The 26288-nt window shown below is 35.6% G+C and overlaps 5 protein-coding genes across 7 annotated transcripts; 3 read left to right on the top strand and 2 right to left on the bottom strand.

Moving 5' to 3' along the window:
* Positions 1-220: 220 nt before the first annotated feature.
* On the bottom strand, positions 221-1734 carry LOC127249644 (ER membrane protein complex subunit 8/9 homolog). Its single transcript, XM_051272555.1, has 5 exons — positions 1406-1734; positions 1162-1308; positions 1018-1077; positions 555-721; positions 221-459 (listed from the first exon to the last, which is right to left on the bottom strand). Exons 1-5 carry the CDS (start codon positions 1610-1612, stop codon positions 429-431), a joined length of 612 nt encoding a protein of 203 aa, XP_051128512.1. The 5' UTR covers positions 1613-1734; the 3' UTR covers positions 221-428.
* A 1640-nt stretch (positions 1735-3374) lies between these two features.
* Positions 3375-9925, top strand: LOC127249733 (uncharacterized). Of its 2 annotated transcripts, none has more exons than XM_051272677.1 (19): positions 3375-3679; positions 3816-3851; positions 3968-4036; positions 4453-4607; positions 4699-4812; positions 4905-4970; positions 5505-5588; positions 5669-5755; positions 6057-6148; positions 6277-6337; positions 6522-6581; positions 6899-6959; positions 7716-7823; positions 8093-8211; positions 8291-8362; positions 8552-8637; positions 8766-8862; positions 9255-9394; positions 9478-9925. In XM_051272677.1, exons 1-18 carry the CDS (start codon positions 3460-3462, stop codon positions 9384-9386), a joined length of 1719 nt encoding a protein of 572 aa, XP_051128634.1. In that variant the 5' UTR covers positions 3375-3459; the 3' UTR covers positions 9387-9394; positions 9478-9925. The 2 variants fall into 2 exon arrangements, with proteins under 2 accessions (XP_051128634.1, XP_051128635.1); XM_051272678.1 differs by having other exon boundaries at positions 3974-4036.
* Positions 9926-10041: 116 nt separating this feature from the next.
* Positions 10042-12081, bottom strand: LOC127249706 (probable L-type lectin-domain containing receptor kinase S.7). The gene has a single exon (XM_051272638.1). The coding sequence runs from the start codon at positions 12079-12081 to the stop codon at positions 10093-10095; it is 1989 nt and encodes a 662-aa protein (XP_051128595.1). The 3' UTR covers positions 10042-10092.
* Positions 12003-16084, top strand: LOC127249734 (nudix hydrolase 2). 2 transcript variants are annotated; one of them, XM_051272680.1, is made up of 9 exons: positions 12003-12267; positions 13125-13227; positions 13343-13533; positions 14061-14126; positions 14868-15005; positions 15239-15316; positions 15392-15442; positions 15526-15669; positions 15769-16084. In XM_051272680.1, the coding sequence occupies exons 3-9, from the start codon at positions 13375-13377 to the stop codon at positions 15940-15942; spliced, it is 810 nt and encodes a 269-aa protein (XP_051128637.1). In that variant the 5' UTR covers positions 12003-12267; positions 13125-13227; positions 13343-13374; the 3' UTR covers positions 15943-16084. The 2 variants fall into 2 exon arrangements, with proteins under 2 accessions (XP_051128637.1, XP_051128636.1); XM_051272679.1 differs by having other exon boundaries at positions 13360-13533.
* A 1065-nt stretch (positions 16085-17149) lies between these two features.
* On the top strand, positions 17150-21723 carry LOC127249736 (uncharacterized). Its single transcript, XM_051272681.1, has 3 exons — positions 17150-17247; positions 17379-19750; positions 21321-21723. Exon 2 carries the CDS (start codon positions 17394-17396, stop codon positions 19539-19541), a length of 2148 nt encoding a protein of 715 aa, XP_051128638.1. The 5' UTR covers positions 17150-17247; positions 17379-17393; the 3' UTR covers positions 19542-19750; positions 21321-21723.
* Positions 21724-26288: the final 4565 nt, after the last annotated feature.

A 26288-nucleotide genomic window follows, 5' to 3' on the forward strand; every position in this document is an offset into this window, starting at 1 on the left:
ATGCATAGCTAAAACAAGCAGGGGACAAGGTTTAGGGTCCATGGAGTCTAAAACAGAAACAAACACGATTGATACTACTCCACATCACAAGTATAGGTCATCGCATGATCGCACCAACTGAACTTATCGTTAATTGTCCTAAAAAAATGCAACGTTCATGAAATGGAAATAAACTTCTGAAACATAATCAAGCAGAATGAGAAAAGTGAACACAGAAGTATGATCAAGCAGAGTGAACTCAGCTTTTGCATTATCCAATCGATAAAAAGTCATGAAATTCAAGCCCCATTAAAGAAGTACCGTACAGTGCTTAAACAAAATTACTACCCCAACATGGTAAGTCCAGATGATTTAACAAGGCCCCGATTGGAACTGAGATGAGTGTGAAAATCAACCTCTTTCAGTTTTGGATTAGCCCAATCTGATGCTTATTTAAAAAGTTCTGGATTCAGCCAGTCCCTACGAAAACATTATAATTCAAGCCATTAGATTTCATAGGAAAACAGGGGCCTTTAGCTACTGATCAATGGGAGAAACCAGTCGATTATTCTTACTTGCTAACATCATTTAGATGGTCGTCAAAGTCTACTATATCCTTCCATTTCCCAGATGAGATGTAATCCAAAAGCAATATATTCGCCGTCGGTTCCTTGAGAACAAGAGGATTACTTCCCTCCGAGCCAGCTAGCTTCCAACTACTGGATGCATCCTTTGTATAAAGCTGAGAAATGGATGGTACGAATTAGATTGAATGCCCAAACAAAATTTAGCCATGGAAATTGCTTCCAACATCAGTGGCATTCCTTTTAACATTTATATAAATTTACAATAGACAATATTTTCTAGAATTTTAACTCTTCTGGCTAGATACTCATATTTTGTATGCTTATTGAGCCCAATGGATGGATTCAAGAGAGTTATCAAAAAAGGTTTGCAAAACTCTGAAAAGCTGTAGATTCAATAGGTTAATGAATCGAAAGATTGAACATAGAATTGTTGAGAATTCTAAAAAGATACCTGCATCACAGGGCTGCGAGCTTTTTCCTTAGATAGAGAATCAAGCTTTCGATTGTCCAACTGAAAATTCACAAACAGATTAACCACAAATGTACAGTTCAATTCCAACGAAGTATCAAAGGAATTCAACCAAATTAACCATACCAATAGCAAGGCCGCCTGGGGAAAATACCGAGTTATGTGATCTCCAATATTCTTGGCAACAGTGGCTAGATCGAAATCATCGTATCTCTCATTAGCGTGATAGTAACCTACGATGCTCAAACCTTTCTCTGCGTAGTACTCCTCTATCTATTGATTTCCACCCCCAAACTTTCATATTCGAAATTAAAAACCAAATTAACTTAATAAACAACATGTGAAAAGTGTACGGTAGCGAAGAACTAACCATAATAAGCGCAATTTCGAGGGGAGGAAGAAGGCCGATCTGGGAGTGAAAGAGAGGCACAGATTCGACTATCTCAACTGCCGCGCCTCCACCAGCGGACCGGCCAATGACGACGGCGTTGACGGCTGATGTACGGTGCTTTAGAGCGTGGAGAACCAACTTCATGTAGGCATTCTGATGGATCTCGAACCGCGATTCGCCGCCCATGACTCGACGTCGGAATCAAAATTACGTGGTCCGAAACCACAAAATTGAGGAAGCAATCGAGCGTAGGGCGGAAGGGGCTTAGGGTTTCTCGCCGATGATTTGTGATCTGGTGATTTGTTAATATTCAATTATCTGCGGTAGCTTCCATTTCCATTAAAATCGCTATCTTTGTTTCTAAATCGCGTTTTTAACCAATTATTCTTTATGAGTAAAAACATATCAAAAAAAAAAAAAGAAAAAAAAAATTATAAATGTGCATATATATTCATATAAAAGGCTGTTTCGTAGATTTTGCATCCAATTTTTATTACTTATAAAAAAGAAATCTCTAAAACATTAGCATAATAGTTGTGTTTTTATTGTTTATATTAATACTTACAAAAAAATATATTATATTAAATAATATTTTAAAATTTTATTATTCAAAATTTCAAATCAAACTTAAATTTACACTAAACAGGATATAAATAAATAAAAATTTTATAAATTTGTTTAGTTTGTATTTGTATTATATTGCAAAGCAATCTATATTTGATTTTAAAATTCAAATTCAAATTGATATTATTGATGTCTTAAGGGATAATCAGTTAGTGTAAAAATAAACGTGTGATGGACTCATGACCTTGTCCATACCTTGTCAGACCTAATAACCTGAAAATTAAAATAGTTACGAATCCCTTTTATAAACATAATGACAAAATACAAGGGTGTGTTTGTTTGGAAAGTGGATCAATCATTTATTTTTTATTTTTTTTATTATACTACAATTATTCGAATTCAAAATTATTAATATTCAAATTTCAAATTCAAAATTCAAACTCCCAGACAAACACACACTGATATAAAGACTATTGACTTGTTTGCTTTTTATGTCAAATGAAATTTTTTTCTATTTTATACTTCATTCTCACTATTTAAAGTACTATTTTTACCATTTACGTTTGTTCTTATTAATTTTCTATTTTAGAAAAAACAATTATACATTAATATAAAAAATACTCTTGATTTTTACATAAATTAAAAATATGCTAAAATAAAAATATCAAAATTATTTGTTGATCAAAACTCCAAAGATCCATTAACAAAGGACATGGGCATAATTTTCGATGAAAATATAATATATATATATTTACATTTATAAAATATTATTTAAAACTAAATACATTCTATAAATTAATTAACTAAAATTATACTCTTCCTTTCGGCCCTATAAATTAATTAATTAAAATTATATATAATAAATTTATTCATTTTAAATACATTTAATAAATATAAATTAATTTAATAATATTTTATTATTCAAACCTTTTTATTTATATTTACTTTTTAAATAAACAATAATAAAAATATTTAAAATACTTACCATATTATTAATATAAATTTATTTTATAAATTTTTCAAAGTAAATTTGAATTTGTATCTCAAAAATAACAAAAAATTAATAAAAATAAAAAATTTGTATACTATGTATAATAAATAGTAATCCTTCTAATATTGAAAGTAGATATGTGAATTAAGATAAATATAATTAGTAAATAATTAATAATGTATTAATAAAAATAATTAATTTATAAATAAATTATTATAAATTAAAATTAAGATAATTAATGAGTTTAATTAAAATAAATAAAATTAAGATATGTAATTAGTTTTGTTTTTTTCTTCAATGACATGTGAGACGAATAGACATACTAGGTGGGAGGTGGGACGTAATAAAAAGAAAAGCGATGAATTAGTAAAAGTTATCAGTATTATTCATAATTATTGGATAAAATCTCAAGAAAAATGGCTGCTGCAGTTTATTCTCGTCTTCCATATGTTCTTTGGTTCCATAATTTGGATTGCCAATGGAACCAGGGGCTCTTCTTCCTCACTCGCGCTCTCCCGTCTCGGTATTCCGCAGTTGTAAAGGAATTTCAATTTTGATGCAATGTCCACTTTCAGCTTCGGTGCGAATGGCGTCTCAAGGTGTGCATCCTGTCATCTGCTCTACTTCTGAAAGGCATAGCAAGGAGAGGATTTCAAGAGATAACGCGGTTAAAAACCACGGCGCTAGAGCAAAAGCAGGTGCAGTGCTTTGATTGTTTTCCAGAAATCTTAAGATAACGGATAAATGCATTTGAAATTCTTCAATAGAAGTTAATGGATTCAAATATTACTTTTATTGGATGAACTGGAGTGTCTTCGTTTATTCGTGTCGCAGGTCAATCGCAAGCGTCCACTGCTGGAAGTAGAACAGGTTCTTTTGGCTTGCTCGAAACTACAGTGTCTTCTACTTTCAGTATTTGGTGATTGAATTTGTATACTGTACTAGATATTTCCGTGTCTTTGGTGATTGAATTTGTATGGTGCTAGCTACAGGTAACCTCAATGGTGCTAGGAATCCGCAGAAGGTGAATTTGGAAGTATCACCTCATAGAGCTGGTACTCAGCCTTTTTTTGTCAATACGTCTCTGTTCATGGTTAAATGATATTCTAAGTGTTTTCTTGATTTTAGCATTTCACTATAAAATGGCTAATTCAGCAGTCAGCACTTCTCCTTATTTGGATAAGATGATTTAGAAAACGTGAAAGTCATCAGCATCTCTGAAATCCAAAATGTAGAGCAAGTGTTCTATTTGATAGAGGAGTCAGGAGATGCTATCTATAATTGATATCCAGGAAAGCAAACATATTTCTGAGAGATTGTCTCTGCCATTGTTAATGACACATCACAAAAAATGAGAGATTTTCAATATTATTATAGACATCTGATGTAATGGCACATAAAAATTTAAATAGTAACTATGATAAATCAATGGAAAGTTCTCTCTGTGTTCTACCTTACTGTCCTTAAACAGTGTCTGCTGTGAGGTTGATGCGCATTCAACTCGGTGGAGCATTTGCTGATCTGTTGAATGAGCAAGGAAAAGGTTCAGGAGATAACGAGATGGGATATGTTGAGAGAACTCTTGGTTTTCGTACTCGTGTTCTTGATGACAGAGATCTACGACTAGTATTCCTCTTAACTCTTACATGTGAGTAATTTTGATAGTGAACTATAAAAGAAGCATAAAATGATCTTACATTGGTTTTGTTCAATTCAGGTAACTGAAATTGTGGGGGGTACCATCCGGTGGAGAAGATACCTTGACTATTTGATTCTGTCACTGTGTCACAATGAAAACACCTTCAGCAGCATGGAACCTCTCCTATTGCAGGTAGAATTGTCAGCTATTTTTCGTAATTTGGACGATGAAATACTATATAGAGTGTTTGTTGTTCTTTAAATGATTATTTATATTGTTTTCAGATTCTACGAATTGGTTCTTATGAGATTGTCAAGCTTGAAATGCCTTCATATGCAGTGGTTGATGAGGTAAGAAAATGCATAAAACTCTGAGACTAAAGTTTCTTTTCCTTCTCTCTTTTCTGCCATAGTTTTTTATTCACACTAATAATTGTGAATATAATTGTTTCGAAGGTTTTGCTTAACGGGTCAACTTGCCATCGAGAGAATAATTTCAGTTTAGGGATATGGTTGATTCATGACTGTAAAAAATAGCACTTATGCTGGTCATTTGTTGTAGGCCAAGCTCACATGAACATGATCTTCTTGTTGAGCTGCTCTAACATGCTAAAGTGGCAGATGTGGCTATTTTCATGTTCCATACACGTTTCATAATTTCTTGGGTCTCTAATTAACTGTATATTCACATAATTTCTTCCTTCTCCCAGATGTAAGTTTGTATTTCGAAATTAGCTTGCTGTGGATGTTGTAGCAGAAGTATAAAAGATGTATATAGATACGTCCATGCATGTGTAGATAGTGTGCTGAAGATTCTCCTTTGATTTTCAATAAGTCGCTAAATACTTATTACTTGTTTTCTGATCCTTTATTCAAATACGATAGAACGTAAAGCTAGCAAAGGCTGCACTAAGGCTTGGAGCTGGTAATTTGGTTAACGCAATTTTGAGGAAGCTTGTGCTGCTAAAGGTTAACATATGTTTAATTTGGCTTCACCCAACTTGGAGCTACAATATTTTACTTATTTTCTTTGTCTTGAGTCTTTTCAGGAAAACAACTCACTTCCTGTTCCAAAAGTCGATGGTGATGACAGGCAGCAAGCACGTGCTCTAGCCACTATTCATTCTCATCCTGTTGTAAGCTTTTCTTTCATGTTCTAGCTTTTTACCAACCATTTTAAAATTTTGATAATGTTTCTTATCCATTGCCAGTGAAGATTACTAGTGTTTTACTTTCTCTATGGTACTGTTGTATCTGAATGTTCGGACTCTCAAAAGTGAAAAATATTAAGTCTTATAATTTACCTACATATAATACGCTCAACAAGCTTTAATTTGCATGCTTACAATATAATTATCTACTTTACTTTATGCTTGCATCTAGGATTTACAATGTTCAGTCTCACATATGCCCTGCTTTTTGTTTCCATTTATATAGTGGATGGTGAGACGATGGACTAATTACCTTGGTCTTGAAGATGCTATAAAGTTAATGGTCTGGAATAATACAGATCCTTGTTTTAGCATCAGGTTTTGTTCTTCTGTGAGCTCCAATCTTCTTATTTTATTTGATTTTATTCTATTTTATTTATTTTTGTGTAATTTCCGAATTCGTGTGCCTCTGGATTGCTCAACATATTTTTTAGTAACAATTTCAGGGCAAACACAAATAAAGGATTCACAAGAGCAGATCTAGTTGCAGAACTTCAAAACTTAAAGGTTATTGTCCTCTGTCTTTCACTCACTCACAACCAAATGACCAAACTCTAACTTAATTTCGGAAGATGAAAGTACACTGCCATTAGATTTTTTGCATGTAATCGTTATTTCTACTGTACCTGGCAAAAGGATCAGAACTAACATGCCAATGTTCTCATTTTGATTTTAATTTCTTGAAGTGTAGGTTCCATATGAACTTTCTCTGCACCTGGATGATTTTGTCAGAATAGAGAAAGGAATGCAGGTAATATCATTCTCTATCTTATTGGAAACATTGGCTTTAGCAGCTGTTTGGCCATGGATATAGTGATATAAAGAATGTATAACATAATAATTTTGCTTGTGGTAGTAAATCTGATAAATGGTTTAAGATGATTTTGGGCTCTTTCTGATGAACTTGCTTGTTGCTGATTTGAATAAATAAGTGTTGTCTATGAGGAGAAGCATATATCATATTTAGTATAAAATTAAGTTATATCATCTTTATTGGTTGTTACACTAGTGAGCTGCAGTTAAAAGGCCTTCTAATGTTGAGTCGTGAATAATTCATTTCTTCTTCAGCTTATCATTCAAGCTGGATTGCTAAAAAGAGGTTTATGTTCAGTTCAGGATGAGAGTGCAGGTAATCTCCCCAGGTTATAACATTTGTGGTGTGGAATTGATATACACTTTTCCATTATTATCCTATCTGATTCTAACTTGTTTTCATTTGGCTTAAAAAATAAAATGATATAGTATAGCCCATCCTTTTTGTCCCTCTGCAAAAAATTATTTGTGGTTGATAAAATATTATATCATTGGGTTGAACAGTATGTACAGCTGAATTTTGATGCCTTGTTGACATTCTATAATGATTGAATTACATGACTTTAAATATAGATAATACTAAGTTGTTATGGATAAATGCCTGGGTATGTTGATAATTAGTAATTTCAAGCAAGATGATTACTGCACTTTGGACATTGGTGGGTATGCATATAAGAGAGCAACATTTTTTTAGCTATTTGAGAGTCATAATTTCATTGTAACAGTTTTCACAGTTGAAATTTGATGGCTTGATGACATTTTATAATGATTAAACTGTGTGCTTTAAATCTTAATACTACTAAGTTGTCACAGAGTAACACAAATGTGTGAGTATGTTGGTAATAATTAAATTTGAGCAGAGATGATTAGTGGACTTTGGTCATTGGTGCGCATGCATGTAAGAGAGCAAGATTTTTTTTATCTATTTGGAGTTATCACCACTATCATCATTATGTGTTTATATTTTTTATTTGAAAATTGGTATAAGAATCAGGCTTCATTGCTTATACGATCGCACCCGATGCCACATCAATCCTGTTGTCATTTTGTTTAATGAGAACTTTTAGTGCAGGATTGGTGGTTATGGTTGTGGATCCAAAACCTGGTGAGAGTATTATTGACTGCTGTGCTGCACCAGGAGGAAAAACACTTTTCATGGCTTCACATCTGAATGGCAATGGTACCTAAATGCTATAGTAGTAATCACTTTTGTACTGAGTTGTTAAGAGTTGGAGTTATGTCTCTGCTGTTGTAACTTTCCTTTGAATTATGAGTTATGACTACCATAATATACCAAATTCTCCAAGAATAATAAAAAATTGGGAATCCCTGTGAAATAAATAAAATTATATCATTTCATAATTAATTTTGTTCCCTGATCCCTATCCTGTTGGATAGACAGTTTATAGTGGTGATGTTATAGCAACATTGACACTGCATGCTTATCAGGGAACATATATGCCATTGACATAAACAAAGGCCGATTAAGAATCCTCAAAGAGACGGCCATGTTGCAGGAAGTTAGTCATGTCATTACTACTATACAAGCTGATCTTCATGTTTTTGCTGTAAGGAGTTTTCTTGATAAGTGGAGTTATTTTCTATTGAAGAAGGACAACTAAGTCTCTTTATTCACTGTATGATCAGGAGAAAAACGATGTGAAGGCTGATAAAGTTTTGTTGGATGCACCTTGTTCTGGATTAGGTGTTCTTTCTAAGGTATATTCTAGAAAAAGACTGTCTTTTTGGGAACACTTTTGCTATTTTTTATCTTTTTTTTTTTCGCTCTTAAGGATAATATTTTCTGCAGAATCTAATCCTTTGTTGTTTTTGACACGTTTGCTGCCTATATTAAGGACAATTTTCTTGTTGGTTATTTAACTAAACTATTTGAGTGTCATTAAACAGAGAGCAGATTTGCGCTGGAATAGGAAACTTGAGGACATGGAGCAACTTAAAAAATTGCAAGATACACTTCTTGATTCAGCTTCCACGTGAGTTGCAAATGATACTTTGAGAACTAATTAACCCATATTTCCTTAAGACAGAGTGTGCAATAGTTCACTTCAATTTTTGTGATATAATTTCCTGCACCTGATTGTTTTTTGCTTTTCATCTACAGTTTGGTAAAGCCTGGTGGAGTACTGATATACAGCACCTGTTCAATTGATCCTGATGAGAATGAGGAAAGAATTGCTGCTTTTCTCCAGAGACATCCAGTAAGTTTTGAATGCTGTGTATTTTTTTCTTCACTTATATTTTCATCCAAGTGTAGACATCTATTCACTTTGAATTTGTTCTTTTGTTTACTTCAAGTTCTCTACTATGCAACCTCACAATTCCCGTAAAAACATATATATCTATGCCAAACATTGCGTCCAACAACTATTTCACCCAAAAACCCAAATCACAAAACCAATACCAATTTGAAATACAATTTTTTACTTGAATACATATTGTTGTTGGGCAATCAAATATAATTATTCAAATCTGTTTACTTCTGCCTGATTTAAAAGAGAATTTGCTGATCACGGCTGGTCTTCACATAGAAAAAAAGAATTTACTGTGCTTGTGAGTTCATAGCATGGTGTTTCATGATTTCTATTTGCAGGAATTCTGCATAGATCCAGTACACAAATATGTACCCTCCTGTTTCATAACATCAGATGGATTCTATCGCTCAAGTCCTATCAAACACTCAATGGATGGAGCCTTTGCAGCCCGACTGTTTAGATCCAGATGAGTTTTTAAGTAAGTTGAGTCTCTCTTCTTGAATCAGTTAGATGCTTGTAGGATGATGTAATTTGACAAGCTCTTGCTTTTCTGTTTGTCAGGATAATCATTTCAGCAGTTCTTTTCTGCTCTACTCTTCAGTGCATTCATTTTGTCACAGTAAACTACAATCTGGCTTCAAGGAATATGCGGAGGCTCGAAGGTGATTGGAGTTGTCATGCTATGAAGAATGCACGACCCAAGGTATGAAGAACACAGTGATGATGATTCCTGAAATATGAGCATTAATCTAAAGGAATCATCAAGGTTGTATTAGCAGACCTGATGCATAAAAAACTGCTCGCAACTCAGGTATGCTGTAATATAGCTAGAATCAGAGGAGATATGTAATGATGTATGGCCTTTAAACCTGGCCACAATGGTTTGTGTACGTAAAAATAGGCACGGTGTTCCTAAATGTTGCTCAAGTTTTGTAATGTTGTTCTGTCTGGCATTTGGAATGATTTTGGATCCATATTGTCCATCCCAATAACTAACTTATTACCCAGAGTCGACATATTTGTTTGCTTACAATATTCTGTTTGAAGCGAAGATCTTGAAAACAGGATCACAGGTGACAATCAAAGAACCATCCATTTATGATTCATGTATGCACACAAGCACAGTCAATTCCATCAGTTCATTTAACTATAATCTGAAGCTGAATGTTTTGCAGGTCAGGTTGTCACCAAATCAGCCTCAAACTCCGAAACAATGTCACTGATGCTGATGGGAACACTATCGGAGAAGCTAAGTCTCGGCTTCACCTTGGGCACGAGCACTAGCTCCGCCTCATCATTGAGAATCTGGAACACTCTCCTCATCGATGGCCTCTCCGCACTGTCCGGATTGGCGCAGCTCAGCCCTACAAGCAGCATTTTCTTCATCCCCGCCTCGTCGAACTCACCTTCCATCCGTGGGTCAGCTGCAGCCATCAGATTCCCTTCAGTGTACAGCTTCCACACCCAGTCCACCAAGTTCACCATTCTCTGAGTGTCGCCTTCTCTCTCGATGGGCCTCCTCCCACAGGCCAGTTCCAGTATGACCACACCATAGCTGAACACATCAGTTTTCTCGGTGGCTTTGCCAAACTGAAGGTACTCAGGGGCGAGATATCCCATGGTTCCTGCCGTGAGAGTAGAAACAGGGCTCTGGCCGTGATCCATGAGCCGTGCAAGTCCAAAATCACCTAGCTTGGGGTTGTAGCTTCCATCCAGCATTATGTTACTAGCTTTAACATCTCTATGAATTACTTGCTGCTCACATTCTTGATGCAGGTAAGACAGGGCAGATGCCAGCCCGACCGCAATGTTGTATCTGTAAGGCCATTTCAAGGGATTGCCAGCCTCAGTTTCAGGATCCGGGTACAGCACCTTGTCGAGGCTCCCATTCGGCATAAACTCATAGACGAGCAACAATTCACCCTTCTCAGCACACCATCCTTGAAGCTGTACCAAATTCTTGTGCCTCAGGTAAGCTATGATCGATAACTCCGCGAGGAACTCAGCTTTCCCCTGGTGGGAATGCTTCGACTTCTTCACAGCAGATATGATTCCCATTTCAAGGGAGAACGCCTTGTAGACAGTGCCGAATGCTCCATGGCCAAGAATTCTGCTAGGATGGAATCCTTCAGTTGCAGCCTTCAGTTCTTTGTAAGTAAAATGCCTTGGCCCTGTGACGAGCTCCGCCTCCAAAGCCCTCTTCGATTTGATGGCCTTCAACTTAACTATGGCGAGCCAACCGAGCACAACGACGACGGCAGAAAACAAGGTTGGAACGCCGATCCTGAAGCCGAATCGAACAATCCGATGATGTCTCCGGTCCCATGACGAGCCATAATATGGAGCAGGGGTCTTCAAAGACACAGAACTATCGGATACATTGTAAGGATGAGTTCTTGTCCTGACGCGGCGAAGGCCGGCGGTCTGAAAGATCCAGTTCTGCACGAAATGCTGCTCGGTGCTTCTGTTGGTGGAAGCAGAAAAGCCGACGAACATGAAGTCCTTAAGATAATCGGCGAGATCGATTCCGACGGATAAGAGAGGGTCTCCGGGCTTGAAGCTGGAATAGCTCAAGAAAACGTCAACCTTCTTCTGGTCATTGTGGTAATCAATCCAGGCGGTGATGAGATTCCCGCTCTTCAAATTAATGGCGCGGGAGATTGGATTGGCGGTCTTGATGGAGACAAGGCTGTCAATGTCGAAGCCGACATGGTTGTCGTCGGGATCGTCGAAGGCGAGGTCCATCTTGGTGTCGAATTCGACGGCAAGAAACCTGTTCTTGGTGAGCTTGGAGGAGTTGACGAGGCCCAAGTAGCCGCCGTGGGTGTGGTTGTTGGGGGAGAGGAAGAAGGCGAGGCCGTCGCCGAAGGAGGAGGGGTCGTTGTTGTCGATGGAGAAGGAGAACTTGGTGGAGAAGGAGGCGATGGCGCCGGAGTCGGGGTCGAAGAGGGTGATGGGGTTGGTGTAGACGGCGGAGCCGGAGCTGGAGGAAGGCAGGTGGAGCTCCCGGGTGAGGCCGACGACGCCGTTTTGGAGATAGGAGTCTCCGAGGAGGGTCAGGTTTGAGAATGTGAAGAATGGGAATTCAAGATTGACATTCTCGGTGGCCGCCGCGGGCAAGATCAAGAACGATAGCAAGAGTAGGAGGAGGAGATTTGTGGGCATGGCTTGAAGTTCTTAATTGATCGGAAACGGGAATTTGGGAAGAAGGGTGTTGGTGGTGTTCATCATTTCTTGAACGGAACGGGACGGCTTCTACTTCCACTGGTTCGACGACGAGGACTGAGTAGTAAGTAGAACCGTAGAAGGAGGTCGTTTCCTGATTGAAACATGCAGAGCGGTGGCGTAACGGTCAGTTATGTTTCCAATTTTCTTTTACTCAATTATTTATCATATCTATAAAATTTAATTATATGCACGGTGTTGGCGTCAAAATCAAACGCAAAAAATAAAAATAAAATTCTAAGGTTCAATTTATATAAATATCTCTTTTTTGGAATTTTTTTATATTATTTATCAACGTTCTTTTTTTTAAAAAAAAAAAAATATCAAATTAAATCCTATTTAAATTTCAAATAAAAAACTAAACACACCCTATTTTTAAATATTGTACTCTGTCTGTCCAAAGAATTTTTTTTTACTAATTTAGTTACTTTTATAAAAATAAATTTTCTTATATTTATATAAATAAAAATATCAAAATTTTTTACTATTTTTTTAAGTGTGCTTTGATTATATATATAAAAAATTAAAAATGTTATAAGATAAATAAATAAATAATGTTTATTAAATAATAGCATCATAATTTATTTATTTTTTTGATAGGATAGTTAAAAATAGTATAGACCAATCGGTAAAAATAGATACTGCCATGATCGTGGTTCAACACTGTCAATATTTATGCACAGAGATCAATCATAATGATTAGATGGACATTAGTTTAGCGCAAGTAAATGGGAGATTGAGTGGCCACAAAACAAACAATCAGTGTTAACTGATGCTGACGGACGGACTGACTGATTTGATTTGAAATTTGTAAAGATAGATCAGTAGTAGCATAGCACTACCGTATATCTGTTGATTTTCATGGCTATATTTATTGTTGATTTTCAACCGCCGGCTGGCTGCTGTTTCTGCGTTCATATGAAAACTCAATTCAATTGCCGACACACGCAAGTTTGTTCTGACGCAATTGTTGCGTACAACAGGCGTCACCGCCACTTGCTCAGACTATTTCTCTCTGTATGATATAATTATCTACATCAATCATGAATGTGAATCTCTGAAGGCCACCGGGTTTCTTGTCCCAAGGTATGAATTTCATGAACTCAAATAGCCTATCTGTGCGTGTTAGTTTAATTTTCCTGGTGTTCACGAAGAATCTGTGCTCACTATCATTTCTGAGTTTCTCGATCGCTGACTTCAGTTGGATCCGAGATTCAGGTTTTCTGCCGCGAAATGGATCAACCAATTCCTGCAAACGGAGTTGAAGAAGTTCCGCTGCTTCCATCGTGTGCCAACGAGCACGGAGGTGTCATTGTGGAAATGGCGGAGCCTATGGATCCGAATGATTTTAGAGCTGTTCTTAGACGTTCACTTTCCCAGTGGAAGCTGCAGGTATCAGTTAGCATCCTTCTTGGCATCACGACATTCGAATGTGCTTGTGTCTCCAGTTCCTTCTTATATGATCCAAAATCTGCTATTAGACATCATAATTGGATGTTAATCGAAATTAGGGATTCTCAATCTCCAATTTTAGGTGTTCCTTATATCATGGCAATATGATTACTGTAGGCTGAAATTCATTTATATGATTTTTTGGGATGACGGATAGTGCAGTTCATTTCTTTTCAGCGAATTGTTTCGTGTTGCCCTCTAACTTGTTGGTAGCTTTTCCTCTTGAATTTTACTCAATGATCTAATGTTCATGAGATTTTTTTTTGTCTGAGAGGTATTTGGTCCTTAACTCAATACATGAACTGATCATAAACTTCTTGGCAAAGTTAGAAATATTCCATGGCATTTCTTTGCTCTACAATATCCATTTATGAACTGCATTTACCCGCGATCACGTCTTGTTGTTGATTCCTGCTAGAAAACTGAGTTGCCTCACAATATTATACACTATACATTCTTTCTTACAGGGAATAAAAGGAGTGTGGATCAAGATACCGGTTGAGTTTGTCAATCTTGTTGAAACCACAGTCAAGGTTTGCTTTATGATATAAAAAAGGCTTTTTGCATCTTCACATAGTTCAATCTATGCCCAAATTCTGCTACTTCTATTTTAGATGTTTCTGAGCCTTAATTCGATTATTCTATTGACCTTATATCATGGAGGATAGTTTATGTATCTGTAATTTGTGTGTAAGTTCGTATTGTCTGGTAGTCGACACTGTCCAGAAGGTTTCATTTCAATGAGTTTTCATAATACTTATGATTGTCATAATTCACCTGTTGAGATAAAATATTGCGAAAGAAACAGAAGTTCCAGGAGTTGTTCATTAGCTATGAGGCATTTTTTCGATAATATTTCATTTTCTGGATTTGGAAAGGCTGATATGCTTATTACTTTTTTTGAGCCATTCTAAATTCTGCTTCTATGGACGATTTTTCTTGTTGAATATTGTCCCATAATGGATATGATGTGAGAACTCTCTTGGTTTATAAGGTGACCTATAACTAATTGGTTTTTGGTTGAAAGTCCGGATTCCTTCTTAACATAGTTTATGAGTCATGGTGCTCGTATCGTGTGTTGATCATATAGATTTTCAAGATTATTATCTCGAAGGAGGAATGTTAAATATTGTTCCACATTGGATATAATGTAAAAACTCTCTTGGCTTATAAGGATGAATGGCACTCCGCCTATAACTAATTGGTTTTAGGGTGGAAGCCCATATCCTTTCTTAAGATTGCTAACTTAAAACTGAGAATGCTAAACGATGCAGGAGGGATTTTTGTATCACCATGCTGAACCTCAATACTTGATGCTTGTGAACTGGATATCCGAAACCCCGAGCACCATCCCAGCCAATGCAACTCACCAGCTCCGGATCGGTGCTGTTATTATGAATGAAAACAGAGAGGTACTTCGATATCTCATCACTACATTCTAGTAGGTGTTCTGCTCAGCACATTCGATATCTATCTTAGCATAGCCATTCCTCACTTTTAATTTAAAGTTTATCTTTTTAATTCCACACTTTCTACATTTCTGAATTAGATCTTCAAACAAAAAGCAAACTGAAACATTTATGACTATTTACATAACAACTTGAGTCATGATCCAGTTTGTAACACTTGAAATTCTCTTGCATAGTTGCTCGTCGTTCAGGAAAAGCACGGCCGGTTTAAAGGAACTGGTATTTGGAAAATCCCCACAGGAATTATCGAAGAGGTTTGTTTGTGACTCAACTAAAGTTTCGATTTCAAGAGCATCTCTCCAATCTCTTTTACAAATGTTAATTTCCAGGCGGAAGATATCTTTTCAGGCGCGCAACGGGAAGTGAAAGAGGAAACGGGAGTAAGCATTTCCCACTTTTGTGGTTAAGATGACAGCATACTGTCTATACATAAATTCGAGCTAACGATTATCCATATCTGCAGATCGACACAGAATTCATCGACGTGCTGGCATTCAGACAAACGCACGAGTCGTTTTTCAAGAAGTCGGATCTATTATTCCTATGCATGCTGCGCCCTCTGTCGTTCGAGATTCATAAGCAGGACTCAGAGATCGATGCAGCTCAGGTACAACGTCAAATTTATTATTATTTTTTTTTTTTTGCCTAACTTGTTAGCCTGGATTCATGATCATTGATCGATGATAAACTTTGTCTGCGGATCCAGTGGATGGCTATTGCAGAATACTCTGCGCAACCATTTGCCGATGGACATTGGATCTTCAAGTGCGCGGCCGATGTCTGTCTGGCGAAGGTCGACAAGGGCTGTGCGGGATTCACACCACACCAAATCTCTTCGACAAGCTATCTTTACATGAACAAAGATGGTCTGAACCTGTGAGATTCCTTGTATAACTTATCTGTGTGTGATAGTTTCGACAGTTTTAAGGAAGTTGTGTGCAATGATACTAGATTAGATTAGATAATGTATGGCTGGTCGAGTTGAAAATGTGTAGAGATGGAATAAAGGCAAATTTCTCAGCTTTTTTTTTTTTTTCATGAGTATTTGTAGCAGCAATTCTAAAAATTAGATTCGACGAAAACAAATCATATATCGTATTCGAAAACCCAACTTTCATAATATTAAGTTAACCATGTGTGACACACAATACGTAAGAAATTCGAAAATTTGAACCCATGACATTATGCTCAAATAGCCTAAAGAGTTGGGTAAAAACTGTGTAACAATTGGACAAAAGAAAATTGTTAATTTGTTTTAAATTATTTAATAATCCTTCCGTTTCAAAATTATAGTCTTGAATTGGACACGACATTCTTATATTGGTAGTAAATAATGGCAGAAAATAATTAAAGTTTATTAGTTGGATTATTGAATTGAAAGTTAACTTAAAATAATTTATTTAATTAATATTTAATTTATAATGTAATAAAAAATTAAAATTTGAAAATATATGTTTATTAATTTTAATAATTATTATATTTTAATAATATATATATCTATATAGATATTATTTTATAAAAAATAAAATTTTATATAATACAAATAAAAAATATATAAATATTTATTTATAAGTAATGTAGATTAATATAAAAGTAAATGAAATGTTTTAAATATATATATAAATATATTTATTTATTGGAAAAATAAAGAAATAAAATTTTTGAATAAAATTTAAATAAATCATATGAATATTTCGATAAAATAAAATAAAATATTGAAACGTAGTGTTAAAAAAATAAAAAATTGAAGCATATTGTTAATTTTGGCCAGAAGCCAACCAAACACACCATAAATAAATAAAGAAAATTATGGTTATTTTAATAGGTTAATAATACCAAAGGAATAAAATATTTTCGAAATATACAAAATCGAATGAATTATGCAAATTGGTTGGACAATAATATTATTATAATATCTCATAAATAAATAAATAAAGAATTAAAATAAAACAATAGTAGCATCTATTACTAACGTGTCACTACAATACAATGTATGTAAGAAAGGAGCAGTCGTCGGTAATCCTTTAGCAAAATCTCATCCGCCATTTTCGTGTTATGTCTTTTCATTATTTTATTTATTACTAATAATCATTTTATATAATATCGCAGTGACAACAAATGCTACAGCTTTCCAGATTAGGGTTTCTTCACTTCAAGATTGCGACGAAAAGGGGGCCAGCTTCTGGTATGATCTTTCACGATTCCATCCAATTTCTGTTTTTTCTAATCGTTTCGCGGTGCCTCCGGTGATCTCAATTTTCGTTTCACTTGAAGAATATTGAAGGCTCCTTCCTGATCCTAATTTTGGGTTTTCAGTGTTGTCTTAGAGTCATGGATGAGAGTGCAGCTGGAGGTGGAGATCCGAGCGAGCAGTTCCACAGGAACGAAGCGATCTCTGCCGTGGCTGACGAGGGTTTCCTCGGCGAGGAGGAGGATGATGATTACGAGGATCTTTATAACGACGTGAATGTTGGTGAGAACTTTCTGCAGTCGCTTCACCGGAACGAGGATAACTTGGGGCAGACGACTGAGGAAGTGAAGGAAAACAAGGCGAGCCTCGCCCCGCCTCCTCCGCCGCAACCGCCGCAGCAGCCGGTGGTAGAAGGTGGAGGTGCAGCTTTGCAGAGTGAAGGGGCTACAGCTAGGATTCCAGGGGGAGTAGAGGGGTATCAGCAGAATATGGGGTTCAGGGGAAATAGTAATGCGAGTGATGCTGGAGTTGTTGGAGGAGTAGCTCTAGGGCCACAGGGAGATGGTGGGGGTGGGGGTGGGGGGTTTAGGGTTGAGCTGGGGCAATCATCTAATAAGGTTTCTGAAATAGAAGAGCGGATGGTAAACAACACTCTCCCAACTAACCAGCAAATGGTGCATCAGCAGCTGCAGCCACATGTTGCTGCTAATGTGGGGGTTATTGAGAATGATAGAAATGTGCGGAATGCTAATGGGACTGGGGGAAATGTGTATGTGGCTGATGGTGGTGGTGGTGGTGGTGGTGGTGGTGCTGATGTTGCAGTTGGAGGTGTGGTTGGGAATGTGGGTGGTGGTGGAGCTGGAGGTGGAGGTGGAGGGACAGTTCTTTTTGTAGGAGACCTGCATTGGTGGACGACAGATGTTGAGCTTGAGTCTGAGCTATGCAAGTATGGGCCAGTAAAGGAGGTGAAGTTCTTCGATGAAAGGGCCAGTGGGAAGTCGAAAGGTTATTGTCAGGTTGAGTTCTTTGATCCTTCTGCCGCCACTGCTTGCAAAGAAGGGATGAATGGGCATATTTTCAACGGGCGGCCTTGTGTTGTTGCGTATGCATCTCCGTACACTGTTAAAAGAATGGGTGAAGCACAGGTGAATAGGAACCAACAGCCGGTGGGGACGCCACCTGTTAATCAACCTAGGAGAGGACCTGCAGATTTGCCTAATAAACCTGCTGGTGTTGGTGGCAGTATTCCTGCTTCTGGGAATCATCAAGCAGGTGGTGATAATAATGGTAGAGGCTTTGGTAGAGGAAATTGGGGCAGAGGCAACTCTCAAGGAGGGATGGGAAATAGGGGCCCTCTTGGGCCCATGAGAAATAGAGGTGGTGGAATAGGTGTGCGTGGATTATCGGGAACTGGTAATGGATTTGGACAGGGGATTGGTGCTGGCCCCCCAATGATGCATCCACAGGCTATGATGGGTCAAGGCTTTGATCCTGCTTTTGGAGGTCCCATGGGCAGAATGGGGGGCTATGGTGGGTTCCCGGGTGCTCCTGCAGCACCCTTTTCAGGAATGCTGTCTTCATTTGGACATGTTGGTAATGTTGGTTTACCCGGTGTAGCTCCACATGTTAATCCAGCATTTTTCGGCAGGGGACTGCCAATGAATGGTATGGGAATGATGCCAAATCCGGGAGTTGAAAATCCGAATATGGGAATGTGGTCTGAGGCTAATATGGGAGGATGGGCAGGTGAAGAACATGGAGGGAGAGCAGGGGAGTCTAGCTATGGGGAGGAAGCTGCCTCAGAACATCAATATGGGGAAGGGAGTCAAGAGAGAGGGCCATGGCCAAATGCTGCAACAAAGGAAAAAGATCGAGGGTCTGAGAGAGACTGGTCTGGATCTTCTGAGAAAAGGCACCGAGATGATAGAGCAGCTGCTTATGATAGGGATGCTCCTAGGGAAAAAGATGAGGGGCGTCGCGAACATGATTGGTCTGAGAGGAGACATCGTGATGACAGAGATGCTGGAAGAGACAGGGAAAGGGAGCGCGACAGGGAACGTGAGCGTTCCCTGGACCGTGACCGCAATCGCGAACGCCACAGGGATGACAGGGACAGGTATGCTGATCATCATAGGCACAAGAGCCGTGATGCAGAACATGATGATGAGTATGATAGGGGAAGGTCTTCTAGGACTCATAGCAAGTCAAGGCTATCTCATGAGGATGAACATAGATCAAGATCTCGGGATGCTGATTATGGAAAAAGGCGACGCTTAACCTCCGAGTAAATTGTGCCACAGAGTGTATTAGGGTTTAGATCAGAAAGAAATTGATTAGACACTAAATAAATGGCGTTGCCCATGATCCTTCAGAGTCTACTGCTAGCTGCTCTATCGGTTACCTGGCGAATAGGAACAGTTTTGCTTTATGAGTTTGTTTGTGGCTTCAGCCTGCCGGTGACACCTTGAAGATGCTGCTTTGCTTCTGTGTGATTTCAGTAAGTTGCTAGACTTTGCTACTCTCTTTGATTTTATGAGTACCGTTATGTGTGATATTTGCAATTTGGTTTATTTATTTATATTTTGTGCCACTTAGTAATATTTTGGTTCTTGTACTATGTGATTATAGTCTTCACAATGGGTGCTTTTGATTCTTCCTGCTTTTGCCCTCAGATTAGTACTATATATATGTATGCGTTGCCTTGTTTTTCCCTATTACGTATGAGTGGATCATTGCATATCAGTGATACAAGGTCTGATTGTTCACATAGATCAGTAGGTTCTCTTAAAAAACAAGGATCCATTTAGATGGAGATTTTTGGAATTTGGAGTTTTAGAAAATTTTGAAAATAGTAAGTTGGGTATTTGATAAGATGTTTTGTGAGTGAAAGTAAGTATTTGACGTGATGATTTTGAAAAAGGTTATTGTTGATGAATAGTGTCAGAACTTCCGAAAAGGACAGAGCTCTTAACCTCTAGTTTATTAGTTATTGCCGGTATGGTGATAAAACCTTTACAAGTTGAACAGGATAATGCCCCATTCTTAGGTTTCGCACCTGTTGGGTATTAGCTTTTTTTTCGTCTTTATTTTTTAAAGTTTTCGAGTCTTTTTGCATCTCATTTCTGATTAACCCCTGTATGCAAAAGCCACAGGCTAAATAAGGACTGAGCTGCATTGGACCATAAACTTAAAGTAGGTTGATTCAAACTATTTTTAACATGTGGAAGTGTCTGAAATCGGCTATCACCATTCTTATGGTTATGATAGACACTATGCTAATCTGAATGGCCTAGTTGGCTGCATTAATTTGAGTGTTAAGTTGGTAGTACTACTTCCTACTGTTGGAACATGAGACTTGTCTGTAGTTATTGTGTCTCAAATTAATCACAGATGTTTGTTTTATTTCTTCGTAAACGTTTAAAATTTAAAGATGTGTAGTGAGACATGTAAATTTACCTCAAATGTGTACAATCTCTGCTGGGGGTCTTACAATTTAGTCTAGGTTCTTTCTGACTATAGTTTTGTCACTCATAGGGAGATAGTGCCTGAGTATCTTTTATAGTTTAATGAATTCTACTTTATGTCTCAAATTAAACTGCGCAAGCTTTTTGTTAGTTCGTGAAATTTGGTGTAGGTTAGCTAAATGACATTGTAGAATTTTCTCAAATTTCAATGAGCTAAATTGCTGATTACATAATGAAATTTAATATTTAGATAAACAATAAAAATGAGATGCGGTTGTGTCTGCAGTTTGCCTATGTACTTTTGGTTATCATTTCGTGTCGTGGTTTCATAAATGGAATCTCAATTGAATTTTTCTCATCGCCCTCCTTTTTATAGAATTATGTTACCCTCTTTTACCTCAGAGCTCCCATCCAGAATCTACCATCACCAAGTGGTTTGTATCTTACCGATGATCTCTATTATGTCAATGTTGTTGCAAATATGTGTGTGAGTGTGAAGTTAAGTGGTTATGTGTACCTTATGATTTACTAACTGCGGGCATAATTTAAACTTGATTATAATTATGCTGCAATATTTATCTCATGTAATGCCTTCATTTGTAGCCGGAAGACTGGTTATTTATGCAAAGCTGTTCTGCTGAATTCAAGATTCTTCAAATGGAGGTACAATAAAAGTTCTAGTAAAGAGAGGATGAGATGGCATGGAAACACCTGGTAGCTTTTGTTAGTGGAACCTTTTATTCCCTTATCAGACATTTCGTTTATATTAAGTTTTAAGATGGCTTTGAGAAACCTCTGAATATGGATGATGGGTTAAAATGCTCAAGTCTGAGATCTGGTGGATATTTAAGTTTGTGTACTGTATGAATGTGATGTAGTAGATTAAACAGGATTTTACTTTTTGTCGTGCCCCCATTTTTTGTTTCCAATCGTGTTGTAGCTCCTTAACCCCCCCTGTTTTTTTGTCGGGTATATCATGTTTTATCGCCTGAAGCTTTACATTTTACTCACTGTGTTGTGATCATCTGTACATAGAATGCTAACTAGACTTTGAAATGTAACCATAGGGCTCCTCTTTGTTTTGCATTTTCTTGTAAATCCAGTGTAAGTGTATAGCAACAATCACCTGTATGTATGTGTATGTACATATCACTTGACAAGAGATTGGCTTGTACATTGATGTTGTAAAAATCATTCTTTTATGCAGTCATGGGATTAGTCGATTTTCGATTTGTTCTTGCTCATTTGAACTTGAACCTCATTGTTCATAGTAGACACTTTTGAAGTAAAATCTTTGGTAGGAATTATTTTCATGGAGACATTGGACAGCACCAAAGTTCATTTCATCATTTTATGCATTCATTCATTTCATTTCATTATAGCAAAACTAGGGAAGAAGTCAGTCTTGATCATCACTGAGTGCATATCATCAAAAGTAGAGTGAGAGAGAGAGAGAAATGAAAAATGGAGATGTGGATGGCAAGTATGCATTCAATCAATCATCACAAAGTTGCTTTGGGAGTTGATTCCTTTGTGGTCTTGTCAGGCTTTGGTTGGACAATAGAAGTTCTAATCAATGGTAGAACCTTCATCTTTTTTTACCCTATCTTTGACCTTCATATTGCCATTCAACCTTTCTGTTATTCACTTTCACTTTCTTCAATATGAATTCAAATCTGCACTTTGTTTTTTCAATATATTCTAAGAATCCCACATCTTTTTCTTTTTCTTTTTTTTTTAATTTCAACTCTTGGTATTCCTTTCCTTGCAAAATATGCCATTTTGTTTACATTCAGATTATTTAAAACATAATCCAACAGCAAAGTTCAAAATTAAACTTCAAAAAGTATTAAAGACTTTTGTACAGATTATAATTTGTGTACTTGGTTTTTTAAAAAAAAAATAAAAAATAAATGATATTTTAGTAAAACTGCTAGTAGATGTGATACCTTGTATTTGAAAAAATAAAAAAAAATAAATTTGTTTTGTTACAGAATTCAATTCAATGTTATTGTGTTGTACAGCTTCTTTACTAAAAAGCCAATGGAGCTTCACCTTTAGGTGGTGTATTAGTTGTCCAGTCTTGTCGATTTTTTTATTTTTTATTTTTAAGGTTTGAATGTATTTCTTTAGAATTTCCAAAAGTTCTGGGTATATATATATATATATATATTCAACAATCTATGAGTTTAATATTTTTTTTTTCTTTAAATCTTTTTAAAAAGTATAAATAAATTCTACTTTCAAAGTATCTCCTAACAAATATTAATTTTTATTTAATTCTTTTTATAGAACTCTTAATAGTATTATTTTCGAACTTAAAAATATATTATCAATTTTTAACTTCTACTATTTTGTTGGTTAGTCTTCTCTATAAAATGTTTTTTTGGCATTTTCTCTTATAAATTTTATATATAAAATAATTATATTTATAATTTAGATGGAAATTAAAGGTATTTAATAGTAGTGTACGATTAATTTTACTAAAATAAAAAATAATATTTTTTAGTGTGATAGACGAAATAATAGATTAATTAGAACAAAAAAAAAGTATATTTCTTTTTATTTTATAATCTCAATTTTATTATAAAAATAAACTGTCAATTCTGTTTTTATTTTATGTATATATGTTTTGTAAAAATTATAACTATACTGCTAATATGAAGTCCACCCCTATAGGATGCATTCAATTGAATTTGTTGCAGTTAAAAGAATTTGTGGATTTGAAAATTTTATAGGTCTGTTTTTGGTCGCGGTTAAAATTAATTTTAAATAAGAGTGTTGACTTAAATTTTTATTTAAATAATAAAAATTTAAATAATATTTTGATTAAATATTTTATGAAAACATAATATTATATTTTTTGGTATGGATTTGGTGCTGATGTGACCATTTGACCAAATTAGCCTGTGTTATAAAGGTAAAAATATTAACTTTTACATAATACAACATATGATGTGTTATGAAAAATCATATGCTAAGTTATACTCCCTTCGTCCCAGATACTATGTCTACGTTGCCGTTTCTGTCCGTCCCACGTACCATGTCACTTTCTTTTTTAAAAAATGATTACACACTTTAATCTCATTTTAAATTTTTTTAATTTTATTTTTTTAAAATTCTAATTAAACTAATTAGTTATCTTAATCTTAATTTATAATTATTTATATTATAGGATAATCACTAATACATTTTTAATTATCTACTAATTACACCCCCTCCTAAAATACCGTGTCTACGGTGTAGCAGACACGGACGGAGGGAGTAACATATTTGTATCATAAATACGTTGTTATCTTCGTAACACATGCTAAGATCAAGATGGGTTATCTTCATTACATATGTTAATTTGATCGGATCAACATGGGTTGGTTGCGTGTCCAATATCTTTTATTTGGAAACAAACACAGCACATATATTCATGTGTTGTAGTCTATGAAAGTTCATTGTAAATCAATAAATTTCTTTTGAATACACCTTTACATTGCACAAAAATAAATAAATAAAATAATAATAATAACTTTTTCTTGATCAAAGCAGATTGGCCATATTTCAAAACTTTTTGTTGCTTCAAACTTAAGTTAAAAAAAAAATTATATCAATTATCCTGATAATTACTGTGTCGAAATAAGTAGCTTTTAAAATACTAAAATGTCTCTATATATATTGTACTGTAGATTTAACATTGATAATCACTATATTAAAAAATAATAATAAATTTGTTAAGCACAAAAAAAAAAAATAATAATAATAAATAATGGCAGTGGGATTCTGGACGGGTCTGGATATAATTTAAATGACCCAGAAGTCGGGTGCAATCGGACAGATGCAAAGATCGGGAAGGAAGAAAGGTCGGGCGGAGTCTGAAAAAAGGTGTACCCAAGTCGGGTAAACCGTAGATCGGGTGAAAGACGAAGTCGGGCAGACGCGAAGGTTTGTCAAGAGAAAGGTCGGGCAAGGAAGAGGTACGGACAGATGTGGAGGTCTGTCCAGAGGACAGTCTGTCCTTCTAAAGAGATAAGGCAAATAGAGCCGGTCGGTTGGTCCGTGGTAGGGACCACATTTGGTTGGTCCATGGTCGAACCAATTAAAGTCGGTCAAAGACGGAGGGCGGCTGATGCGGAGGTCGGCCCAAATGATGTCGGGCGAAGAAGCAGGTCGGGCATTGAGGTCAGGACATGATACGAAGTTCGGACCAAATGAAGTAGCATGTGCAGGTCGGGTGAGAGAGCAGTTCTGGGGCGGTTAGAGGAAGTTGCAACTGGCGAACGGTTTTTTGAAGGTCGGACGTAGTAGAACGGTTGACACACGTGTCAATAGAAGAGAACTTTTGGGGCGGTTAACAACGGTTATGGTAACTGACCAGACGACGGTTCTGAACGTTTTCTTCAAAGAATATTTAAGGATTTGGATCATCATTTGGCAAGACATCTTCAATCAACTTCAACAAAGCAAAGTCAGATTTGGGGATCACCACTTTAAATTTCAGTCTTTTATTTTCCAGTTTATTTTCTGTACCATACAGTGTTTAGAGATTCCTAATCTCAGGCACTAATTAATCAAGTTTAAGGATATTTTCTATATCTTTGAATTTTACTTTATTTTTGTTGAAAAAAATACATCAACAAAATTATTATGCTAAAATTATAATATATTATATTGTATGTAATTATATAATATGCTATCAAAATATGTATTATATATTAGATTAATATATATTCTATTTTTTATAAATATATATTGATTATATCAAATACACTTTAACCCAATAGCACAGTAACTAAAGCTCTTCTAGAATCAATGTGTCTGTTTCTTTACTTCAGTTTCTCCAAATTTTACTATTTGAACTCTCCATTTTTCGAAAAAAAAATATATTTTTTTCTCTCACAAACCTTCTCATAAAACATTATTTTTACATCAAATAAAAACTAAATTTTTTCCAAACTCATCAAAATAAACACATCCATTAATCTATTTGTTTTGATACATAAAATATATATATATATATGTATATGATATTATGTTACATTTCAAATTTTAGAATTGAGTTGGTAGACTACAACAATTATAATTTAATCTAATAAATATTTAAATTAAATTATAAATTAAATATTTTAAATATTTTAACATCCAAAATGTAATACTAATGTAACTAGTGTGATTTGTATTGTCGAATCTACTTTGTTAGTCACTATATTCGATCGAAAATTTATCTAGAGAACACTCGGAAAATAGAAAATACAGTTCATAAGGGTATTTCTATCCCAGCGCCAAAGTTGGTCGATTTCGTGTAAATTGGCTCCAATGCTAAATTCCACACTATTTTTTACGTTGGTTTTTTTTTTTTAAAAAAAATAAAACTATTATTTATATTTTAAAATTTTTTAAAATATTTTGTTGTATTATAAATATAAAAATTGTTTAAAATAATACTCCTTCCGTCTTAAATAATATAGATAGAATAATTTAGATAAAATATAATTAGTAAATAATTAAAAAGTATTAAAGTGTATAATTAATTTTTCAAATAAAGAAACTACAAATTATGTGGGACATAAAAAATAGAAAATA

The sequence above is a fragment of the Andrographis paniculata genome, unplaced genomic scaffold (genome assembly GCF_009805555.1).
Source record: "Andrographis paniculata isolate CXL003 unplaced genomic scaffold, ASM980555v1 Contig36END, whole genome shotgun sequence".
NCBI classification, from domain to species: Eukaryota; Viridiplantae; Streptophyta; class Magnoliopsida; order Lamiales; family Acanthaceae; genus Andrographis; species Andrographis paniculata.